The sequence below is a fragment of the Loxodonta africana genome, chromosome 4 (genome assembly GCF_030014295.1).
Source record: "Loxodonta africana isolate mLoxAfr1 chromosome 4, mLoxAfr1.hap2, whole genome shotgun sequence".
Lineage (NCBI taxonomy): Eukaryota > Metazoa > Chordata > Mammalia > Proboscidea > Elephantidae > Loxodonta > Loxodonta africana.
Window position 1 is genome coordinate 127,770,045 of NC_087345.1, and position 12,225 is coordinate 127,782,269.

At 35.4% G+C, this 12,225-nt stretch overlaps 1 protein-coding gene across 1 annotated transcript; it reads left to right on the forward strand.

Annotated features, from left to right (window-relative positions):
* Window positions 1-1,872: 1,872 nt before the first annotated feature.
* LOC100655325 (taste receptor type 2 member 10) lies at window positions 1,873-4,241 on the forward strand. The gene is made up of 2 exons (XM_003405330.1): window positions 1,873-2,770; window positions 4,171-4,241. Exons 1-2 carry the CDS (start codon window positions 1,873-1,875, stop codon window positions 4,239-4,241), a joined length of 969 nt encoding a protein of 322 aa, XP_003405378.1.
* The last annotated feature ends 7,984 nt before the right edge of the window (window positions 4,242-12,225 follow it).

A 12,225-nucleotide genomic window follows, 5' to 3' on the forward strand; every position in this document is an offset into this window, starting at 1 on the left:
AGACTAGGGATGCTGCTAAGTATCCTACAATCACAGGACAGCCCTCTACAACAAAGAATTATCCAGCCCAAAATGTAAAGAGTGATAAGATTGGAAACCTTTTAGTGTTCAATTGGAAACATCTTAAGCTCTAAGCTAGTGGCGAGGGGGTTCGCTATGAGTCGGAATCGACGGCAGTGGGTTTTGGTTTTTAGTGGGTTAAGCTCTAAGAGAAAGGGAATTATTAAGGAAAGACAATCAAAATAAATGACTCTTTTAGATAATCATAATACAGAAGAATATTACTGATGTGAGAAAATGATAATTATATGTTTCTTAATGGGAAAAATATTGACAATGGCTCTTTTTACAAAGATATTTTGGTGATTTACAAGTTTCTCCATATAGCATGACTTTATCCAAAGTAAAAAAAAAATTACTTAAAAATCTTCCTTTCCAAAATAGTTTCTTGATGCCTGAGGTTCAGTTACCAGGAAAGTTTCATCTACTTTGCATAAAATTTTGGTTTCTGCTAAAATGGAAATTCTCTTTAAGCTAATATGTGATATTTGCATCTTAGTTTGTATGGTAACACTGAAGTGAGCCTTCCCTGAAAAGAGAATAGAGAAAAATATGATGGACACTGGTTAAAATGCTAAAAAAAAAAAAAGAAAAAATGCTGTCATAGCCAGAGAAAATTGAAATATTCAACTTATTGGACATAATCATAGAAATAGTTACTAAAGTTATACAACTTAACTAAATATTTCTCTACTTTTTTCCTATGTTAGAGAACGAAGCATGAAGTCAGGGTTTGATAAATATTGCTGGGCAATTAGAAGGGAGAACTTTTTATATACTGAGTAAAATTTTCCACAAATAAAGGGAATTACTCAGATTAGTTGTTAGCATTTATAATGTGACTTCATACACATATATAGATACTCAGTAAATATTTTTTGAATAAATGGATGCCAGCAAAAATAAATAGAAATATGCTACATGAAGGGACTTTTCCTAAGAGCCTTTCATGTCAACAGCAGTCAACATAGGGTCTTGCATTTACGGATGGAGTATTTATGAGTGTAAAACACAACAACAATTTTGTGAGACAATATTTGGGAAATTTATCCTGCCCAGAGTAGAGCTTAAAATATAATTAAAAGTTAAAAGGTAAAAATATATTTAAAGATATGGAAAATGATTTCTAAAACCTCCTTTAACACAAACTGGCCTTAAATATTTTTATGTGGCTGTGTTATAAACTATTGTTCTGTTTAGATTATAACTTGAATTGTTCCCTGTCTGAAATATTAGAGGAAAAAAATGGAGAAAATGCATTTCTTTGTGGCTTTCATTATTCAGATTGTTTCTACTGTGGCCAAATTCATCAATCATTTCTGTACTCTATTTTTTCTTCACATATCTGAACTGTGATTATAAATACAACATAAATGATGATGATAATGTTGATACTGAAAAGGAAAAAGTCGAACTGAGTTCAACTTTTGATGCTATTATGTCTTGTATCCTATAGATATTTCTTTGGCACCCCTGCTTCACTATGCAGGTTAATAAATGCAAAATAGTCTCAGGAGAAAAGTCAAATGCATGAAACAGGAGCTTTCATTTGCGTCTTAACAAATTGTATATAGGGATTCTGTGTGGACTCACATTCTCTAGGCTAGTTAAGCTTTTATAGATGCAACTGGAAGGGTCTCCATGAAGATGATTCATATCCCATCACAGCACATTACTCAGGCATTTTAAAGTCTTTTTATAATAAGGAAAGAGAAGAAAATTACTCTTCCATCAAGCAGTCGATATATGCCTCATTCTGCAGCAGGTAATCTACAACAGATATAACAGAAACAATACTAGGGACTAGTAAATATGCTGAGTGCCATAGAGCACACCCTCATTTTTATTACAGTTTGTGAATCAGTTTTGGGGGTTTTAGGGAACGGATTTATTGGAGTTGTAAACTGCATTGACTGTGTCAAGAATAAGAAGTTCTCTACAATTGGCATCATTCTCACTGGCTTGGCTATTTCCAGAATTTGTCTGATATGGATAATAGTAACAGATGGATTTTTAAAGATGTATTCTCCAGATATGAATGTCTCCAGTGACCTAATTAACTACATTAGTTACTTATGGGTAATTATTGGTCAAGCAAGTATCTGGTTTGCCACCAGCCTCAGCATCTTTTATTTTCTGAAGATAGCAAATTTTTCCCACCGCATTTTTCTCTGGCTAAAGGGTAGACTTAATAGGGTTCTTCCCCTTTTTGTGGGATTCTTGCTGGTTTCATGGTTACTTACTTTTCCACAAACAGTTAAAATTGTTAATGATTATAGATTCTTGAAAAGAAACAGAACATGGCAGCTCAACATGAGTAAAAGTGAATTCTTTATGAACCAGGTTTTCCTCAACCTGGGAAACATTTTCTTCTTCACTCTATCCTTGATTACATGTTTCTTGTTAATCTGTTCACTTTGGAGACACAACAGGAGGATGCAAATGAATGTCACAGGATCCAGAGATTCCAGCACAGAAGCTCATATTAGAACAATGAAAATTTTGCTGTCTTTTATCATCCTCTTTATCTTGCATTTTATAGGCATTGCCATAGAAATTTCATATCTTACTGTGCCAGAGAATAAACTGCTGTTTATATCTGGCATGACAGCAACAATCATCTATCCCTGGGGTCACTCATTTATCCTAATTCTAGGAAACAACAAGCTAAAGCAGGCCTCTTTGAGGGGACTGCAGCAATTAAAGGGCTGTAAGAATTTTTTTTTTTTTTTTTTAAGAAAAGGAAAACATCTCGGCACTCCGCAGACAGGCTTGGGGAGAAATAGATGTTCTAGCAGAGAAATCTAGTGCAGAAATCTTTGAAGACATGTTTCACTTATACCACATTCTTGCATTGGTTTTAACTGTGTTATTGGACATCACTGAAATCTTCCATAATTGTCTTGACAACCTCTCAGAGAATCAAACTTTTCAACAAGATTCTGATCCCGCATGCTAATTCCGTGACTCTTTCAGCTTCCCTCCCCTGAAACATCTTCTTCTCACACATCTAACTGAGAAAAAACTTCAGCCTGGAGACCATGCACTGTAAACTATATGATGGTGGGAATAGATATCTGAAACAGGACTTTTCACTGTGATTTACCTGACTTCCCTGAAGCATTGACACATTTTCACCAAGAGGACCTGAAGAAAAAGAAACCGAGACAAAGAAATGTATGATCAGTCTTGACATTTACATCATGACAATGAGAGACAGAGACATGGGTGCTTCTTTTGAGTGTACAATTTAGTTCTCTAAAGGGCTACTTGTATTTTCACTGTTCACAGCCCAATGTTCTCTTTTTATGGCATGTTTTTCATATAATAGCAATAGTAGTACTAGTAGATGTAGTTCGGTGAAAAATTGCTTAGGAAGGAGAGTCTATATGGGGGTGAAGAGATCAGAAGCACTTATGAAATAAATCTTTATAGTCTTCAGAGTCAGTGATTTGAGATGAAGCAAATGTGAATTAATTGGAATTGGGTGAAGTTTCTTTTAGAACTACAGATCCAAAGGACTGGACACTGACACGGAGATTATACCAAGGGACACGAGAATGAATCTGGGTAGAATTATTGTGAAATGTGAACTGTTCTGCTTCACGGTTTTGCATACATTCACGTTCTGATACATTTATCTTCATACACAAATTTTTAAATGCTGATTTTTAAAGTGAATTTTTATATCCAACCTAGGATGTGAACTTAGTGACTTATTTTGGCCACTTTAAAAAGTGTATTGTTCTTGTATTTATGGTTTGATGCCTGGAAGATGTTAAATAAAAGGACTTAATTCATTCTCTGTGAGATTTCCAAATTATATTTTTATGCTAATATTTTTGGAATGTAAGGTAGCTAAGAGAAAATAGAAAAAAACGAAATCAAAAATCTAATATCACTACCCAGTGTCAACCAAATTTAGCTGGTTGTTTTACTTTAATTTTTATTGTCTAAATAACTATACTTTCTATACAAGTTATTTAGAACTTACTCATTTTCCATGCTTTTCAAAGTTATTTGTAATTACCATATTTGAGTCCCCCGTAATAGCCCATTTTATGGGTGTATAACAATATGCTTAATATTTATTATCTTGTTTGTATTTAGATTGTCTCCAGTTTTTCACTGTTACGAATAAATCTAATTTGAGTACTGTGGATATTAATGCTATTTGTTGATTCAACAGATTTTTTTTGAACACTAACTGCCCTAGGTGCTGAGTATATAGCGGTAAATAAGATTCTACTATAATGGGTAAGATATTCTAGTAGGAAAACGAATAATTAAGTAACCAACAATACATTAAATAATTATATTTATGTGGTGTTGGGAGAGAAAACTAAAAGGTGCAAAGCGAATGACCTGACTTCATCCTAAGAGTGGAGAATGTGTCTCTGAAGCTGAGCTGGGTTATTTTCAGCTCTGAATAACGTGTAGGAGTAAGGGGAGAAGGGCAGGAAGGTTCTGGGGTGAAGCAGCAGCATGTGTATAGGTATAGGTCCTGAGGCAAGGAGGGGTACAAAGAGTTCCAGGAACCAAAAGTCCAGTACGACTAACATATGGAGAATACAGTATTTAAATGATTTTTAATGAAAAATTCCTATAAGGAGAAATTTGATAAATTCTTTGCAGAATTAATAAATTTCCCAGCAGAAATATGGAGCTATTGCATTGTTTCAGTAGTGAAAAAACACCCATTTTACTCCACTTCAAAATCAGTCAGGCTATTATTTTTAATGTTACTTTGATCAGGAAAACAACTCATTTTCACAGCCATATATTTGATTACTAGTGAGGTTTAGCATTTTTACAGCATAATTAATCAATTGTGTATAATTTCTGGGAGTTTTCTGTTTGTTTTCTTATTTTTTTCAAGTCTTCTGGGTTTTCATAACAATTTTGTGACTACTTTATATATTATTATTTTTTTTTTTTTATATATATTGGTACTATGCCATACATGCATTATGAATTTTTTTCTCAACTTCCTGTTTAGCAAATAACTTAGTTTGTAGGGTTTGGTTGTTTAGTGGTAGAATTTTCACCTTTCATGTGGGAGACCCATGTTAATTCCTGGCCAATACACCTCAAACATAGCTACCACCTGTCTACCAGTGGCGGCTTGCACAGTGCTATGACACTGATCAGCATTTCAGCAGAGCCTCCAGAATTAGACAGACTAGGAAGAAAGGCCTGGTCTGGTGATCTACTTCTGAGAATCAGCCAATAAGAATCTTACAGATCACAAGGTCCCATTCACAACTGATCATGGAGCTGGCCCAGAACCAGAGAGCATTTTGTCCTGTTGTGCATGTGGTCACTGATTCAACAGCAAGTAACAATTACAATATAATCACAGCCCTCAGATAACTACTGTTAACATATTTCTACACAGATTTCAAGATATATAGGTTGATAGATACATAGGTATTTTTCTGAAAAATTTCTTTGATTACATCTCTAAGATAGGTCCTTTATCTATGGTTATTGTTGTTGTGTGCCATCGAATCAATTCCAACTCATACTAACCTTGTAGGACAGAGTAGAACTGCCCCATAGGGTTTTCTAGGCTGTAATCTTTATGGGAGCATATTGCTAGGTCTTTTTCTGGGAGTGGCTGATGGGATAGAACCACCAACATTTTGATTAGCAGCTGAGGCTTAACCATTGAGCCATTAGGGCTCCGTATCTATGGATAGTGGGATTATAAACCTGTGGGAAAAAAAAAATCAATCAATTCCTACTTATGACAACAACACGTGTTACAGAGGAGGTCTGTTCCATAGGGTTTCCTTGGATGTAATCTTTATGGGAGCAGATCACCAGGCCTTTCTTTCACTATGCTGTTGTGTGGGTTCAAACTGCCAACCTTTAGGTTAGTATCCTAGTGCAAACCATTTGCAACACCCACAGACCTTTAGTGGCATTATACACTATTTTAATTTGCTTCATTTAGTCTTCCATAAGTTTCAAAGTTTTCTGTAATTTATGTAATAACTTATGTAGTTTATGTGATCAGGAAAATATAATTGAAATACAAGATAATTTTTTCAATATCTTCTTATTAATTCCAAATTAAAAAGTTTTTTATGTTCTTATCTATTTCTACTCCTTACCACACTGCATATTTTTATGGTCTGGAGTTTTAAGTTTTATTTTCACAATATATTGACGTTTTTTCTCTTAAAATATTTTTGAAAATTTAGACACCACAAAATTTACAAAAATTTCTTATCAAATCTTACTCCACAAAAGTCATATAGGTGAGGCGGGGCCAAGATGGTGGACTAGGGGGACGCTACCTCAGATCCCTCTTGCAACAAAGACTCGGAAAAACAAGTGAATTGATCAAGTACATAACAATCTACGAACCCTGAACAACAAACACAGATTTAGAGATGGAAAACGAACAAATACAGGGAAGCAGCGATTGTTTTCGGAGCCTGGAGCCAGCATCCCAGTCAGGAAACAAGGTGGCGGTTATAACCCAAAGGCAATTCTGATAGGGATCTGACTGCATTTTTTTTCAGCAGATCTTCTGGAAAAACTAGTTTCCCAGTGATGGCTCGGAGACAACAGTTCATATCAAACCACATAAAGAAGCAGACCATGACAGCTTCTACAACCCCCCAAACAAAAGAATCAAAATCTTTCCGAAATGAAGATATAATCCTAGAATTATCAGATACAGAATATAAAAAACTAATTTACAGAATGCTTAAAGACATCAGAAATGAAATAAGGCAAACTGCAGAAAAAGCCAAGAAACACACTGATAAAACTGTTGAAGAACTCAAAAAGATTATTCAAGAATATAGTGGAAAAATTAATAAGTTGCAAGAATCTATAGAGAGACAGCATGTAGAAATCCAAAAGATTAACAATAAAATTACAGAATTAGACAACGCAATAGGAAGTCAGAGGAGCAGACTCGAGCAATTAAAACGCAGACTGGGAAATCTGGAGGACCAGGGAATTAACACCAACATAGCTGAAAAAAAAATCAGATAAAAGAATTAAAAAAAATGAAGAAACCCTAAGAATCATGTGGGATTCTATCAAGAAGGATAACTTGCGTGTGATTGGAGTCCCAGGACAGGGAGGGAGGACAGAAAACACAGAGAAAATAGTTGAAGAACTCCTGACACAAAACTTCCCTGACATCATGAAAGACGAAAGGATATCTATCCAAGATGCTCATCGAACCCCATTTAAGATTGATCCAAAAAGAAAAACACCAAGACATATTATCATCAAACTCGCCAAAACCAGAGATAAAGAGAAAATTTTAAAAGTAGCCAGGGAGAAAAGAAAGGTTTCCTTCAAGGGAGAATCAATAAGAATAAGTTCAGACTACTCAGCAGAAACCATGCAGGCAAAAAGGGAATGGGACGACAAATACAGAGCACTGAAGGAGAAAAACTGCCAGCCAAGGATCATATATCCAGCAAAACTCTCTCTGAAATATGAAGGCGAAATTAAGATATTTACAGACAAACACAAGTTTAGAGATTGCAAAAACCAAACCAAAGCTACAAGAAATACTAAAGGATATTGTTTGGTCAGAAAACCAATAATATCAGATACCAGCACAACACAAGGTCACAGAACAGAACATCCTGATATCAACTCAAATAGGGAAATCACAAAAACAAATTAAGATTAATTAAAAAAAAATACTCATAACAGGGAATCACGGAAGTCAATATGTAAAAGATCACAATAATCAAAAAGAGGGACTAAATACAGGTGGCATAGAACTGCCATATGAAGAGTGATACAAGGTGATATAGAACAATACAAGTTAGGTTTTTACTTAGAAAAATAGGGGTAAATAATAAGGTAACCACAAAGAGGTATAACAACTCCATAACTCAAAATAAAAGCCAAGAAAAACGTAACGACTCAACAAACATAAAGTCAAACACTATGAAAATGAGGATCTCACAATTTAATAAGAAAAACGTCTCAGCGCAAAAAAGTATGTGGAAAAATGAAATTGTCAACAACACACATAAAAAGGCATCAAAATGACAACACTAAACACTTATTTATCTATGATTACCCTGAATGTAAATGGACTAAATGCACCAATTAAGAGACAGAGAGTCTCGGACTGGGTAAAGAAACACGATCCGTCTATATGCTGCCTACAAGAGACACACCTTAGACTTAGAGACACAAACAAACTAAAACTCAAAGAATGGAAAAAAATATATCAAACAAACAATAAGCGAAAAAGAAGAGGAGTAAAAATATTAATTTCTGACAAAATAGACTTTAAACTTAAATCCACCACAAGGGATAAAGAGGGACACTACATAATGATAAAAGGGACAATTGATCAGGAAGATATAACCATATTAAATATTTATGCACCCAATGACAGGGCTGCAAGATACATAAATCAAATTTTAACAGAACTGAAAATTGAGATAGACACCTCCACAATTATAGTAGGAGACTTCAACACACCACTTTTGGAGAAGGACAGGACATCCAGTAAGTAGCTCTATAGAGACACGGAAGACCTAATTACAACAATCAACCAACTTGACCTCATAAACTTATACAGAACTCTCCACCCAACTGCTGCAAAGTATACTTTTTTTACTAGTGCACATGGAACACTCTCTAGAATAGACCACATATTAGGTCATAAAACAAACCTTTGCAGAGTCCAAAACATCGAAATATTACAAAGCATCTTCTCAGACCACAATGCAATAAAACTAGAAATCAATAACAGAAAAACTAGGGAAAAGAAATCAAATACTTGGAAACTGAACAATACCCTCCTGAAAAAAGACTGGGTTATAGAAGACATCAAGGAGGGAATACGGAAATTCATAGAATGCAACGAGAATGAAAATACTTCCTATCAAAACCTCTGGGACACAGCAAAAGCAGTGCTCAGAGGCCAATTTATATTGATAAATGCACACATACAAAAAGAAGAGCGAGCCAAAATCGGAGAACTGTCCCTACAACTTGAACAAATAGAAAGTGAGCAACAAAAGAATCCATCAGGCACCAGAAGAAAACAAATAATAAAAATTAGAGCTGAACTAAATGAATTAGAGAACAGAAAAACAATTGAAAGAATTAACAAACCCAAAAGCCAGTTCTTTGAAAAAATTAACAAAATTGATAAACCATTGGCCAGACTGACCAAAGAAATACAGGAAAGGAAACAAATAACCCGAATAAGAAAAGAAAAGGACCACATCACAACAGAACCAACTGAAATTAAAAGAATCATATCAGATTATTACGAAAAATTGTACTCTAACAAATTTGCAAACCTAGAAGAAATGGATAAATTCCTGGAAAAACACTACCTACCTAAACTAACACATTCAGAAGTAGAACAACTAAATAGACCCATAACAGAAAGAGAGATTGAAACGGTAATCAAGAAACTCCCAACAAAAAAAAAACCCTGGCCCGGACGGCTTCACTGCAGAGTTCTACCAAACTTTCAGAGAAGAGTTAACACCACTACTACTGAAGGTATTTCAAAGCATAGAAAATGACGGAATACTACCCAACTCATTCTATGAAGCCACCATCTCCATGATACCAAAACCAAGTAAAGACACCGCAAAAAAAGAAAATTACAGACCTATATCCCTCATGAACATAGATGCAAAAATCCTCAACAAAATTCTAGCCAATAGAATACAACAACATATCAAAAAAATAATTGACCACGATCAAGTGGGATTTATACCAGGTATGCAAGGCTGGTTTAATATCAGAAAAACCATTAATGTAATCCATCACATAAATAAAACAAAAGACAAAAACCACATGATCTTATCAATTGATGCAGAAAAGGCATTTGACAAAGACCAACACCCATTTATGATAAAAACTCTCACCAAAATAGGAATTGAAGGAAAATTCCTCAACATAATAAAGGGCATCTATGCAAAGCCAACAGCCAATATCACTCTAAATGGAGAGAACCTGAAAGCATTTCCCTTGAGAACGGGAACCAGACAAGGATGCCCTTTATCACCGCTCTTATTCAACATCGTGCTAGAAGTCCTACCCAGGGTAATTAGGCTAGACAAAGAAATAAAGGGCATCCAGATTGGCAAGGAGGAAGTAAAATTATCTCTATTTGCAGATGACATGATCTTGTACACAGAAAACCCTAAGGAGTCCTCCAGAAAACTACTGAAACTAATAGAAGAGTTTGGCAGAGTCTCAGGTTATAAAATAAACATACAAAAATCACTTGGATTCCTCTACATCAACAAAAAGAACATAGAAGAGGAAATCACCAAATCAATACCATTCACAGTAGACCCCAAGAAGATAAAATACTTAGGAATAAACCTTACCAAAGATGTAGAAGACCTATACAAAGAAAACTACAAAGCTCTACTACAAGAAATTCAAAAGGACATACTTAAGTGGAAAAACATACCTTGCTCGTGGATAGGAAGACTTAACATAGTAAAAATGTCTATTCTACCAAAAGCCATCTATACATATAATGCACTTCTGATCCAAATTCCAATGTCATTTTTTAAGGTGATAGAGAAACAAATCACCAATTTCATATGGAAGGGAAAGAAGCCTCAGATAAGCAAAGCATTACTGAAAAAGAAGAAGAAAGTGGGAGGACTCACTCTACCTGATTTCAGAAGCTATTATACAGCCACAGTAGTCAAAACAGCCTGGTACTGGTACAACAACAGGCACATAGACCAATGCAACAGAATTGAAAACCCAGATATAAATCCATCCATATATGAGCAGCTGATATTTGACAAAGGCCCAGTGTCAGTTAATTGGGGAAAAGATAGTCTTTTTAACAAATGGTGCTGGCATCACTGGATATCCATTTGCAAAAAAATGAAAGAGGACCCATACCTCACACCATGCACAAAAACTAACTCCAAGTGGATCAAAGACCTAAACATAAAGACTAAAACGATAAAGATCATGGAAGAAAAAATTGGGACAACCCTAGGAGCCCTAATACAAGGCATAAACCGAATACAAAACATTACCAAAAATGATGAAGAGAAACCAGGTAACTGGGAGTTCCTAAAAATCAAACACCTATGCTCATCTAAAGACTTCACCAAAAGAGTAAAAAGACCACCTACAGACTGGGAAAGAATTTTCAGCTGTGACATCTCCGACCGGCGCCTAATCTCTAACATCTACATGATTCTGTCAAAACTCAACCACAAAAAGACAAACAACCCAATCAAGAAGTGGGCAAAGAATATGAACACACACTTCACTAAAGAAGATATTCAGGCAGCTAACAGATACATGAGAAAATGCTCTCGATCATTAGCCATTAGAGAAATGCAAATTAAAACTACGATGAGATTCCATCTCACTCCAACAAGGCTGGCATTAATCCAAAAAACAAAAAACAATAAATGTTGGAGAGGCTGCGGAGAGATTGGAACTCTTATACACTGCTGGTGGGAATGTAAAATGGTACAACCACTTTGGAAATCTATCTGGCGTTATCTTAAACAGTTAGAAATAGAACTACCATCCAACCCAGAATTCCCCCTCCTCGGAATATACCCTAGAGAAACAAGAGCCTTCACACAAACAGATATATGCACACCCATGTTTATTGCAGCTCTGTTTACAATAGCAAAAAGCTGGAAGCAACCAAGGTGTCCATCAACGGATGAATGGGTAAATAAATTGTGGTATATTCACACAATGGAATACTACGTACCGATAAAGAACAGTGACGAATCTCTGAAACATTTCATAACATGAAGGAACCTGGAAGGCATTATGCTCAGCAAAATTAGTCAGAGGCAAAAGGATAAATATTGTATAAGACCACTATTATAAGATCTTGAGAAATAGTAAAAACTGAGAAGAACACATACTTTTGTGGTTACAAGGGGGGGAGGGAGGGAGGGAGGGAGAGGGTTTTTTATTGATTAATTAGTAGATAAGAACTGCTTTAGGTGAAGGGAAAGACAACACTCAATACATGGAAGGTCAGCTCAGTTGGACTGGACCAAAAACAAAGAAGTTTCCGGGATAAAATGAATGCTTCAAAGGTCAGCGGAGCAAGGGCGGGGGTTTGGGGACCATGGTTTAAGGGGACTTCTAAGTCAATTGGCAAAATAATGCTATTATGAAAACATTCTGCATCCCACT

What these genes read in the sequence shown, in the direction of transcription:
- LOC100655325 (XM_003405330.1), top strand. Translation starts at nt 1,873, where the DNA reads ATGCTGAGTGCCATAGAGCACACCCTCATTTTTATTACAGTTTGTGAA. An exon ending in ACTGCAGCAATTAAAGGGCT is followed by an intron (nt 2,771 to 4,170) that starts GTAAGAATTTTT and finishes GTTTGTATTTAG; the next exon opens with ATTGTCTCCAGTTTTTCACT.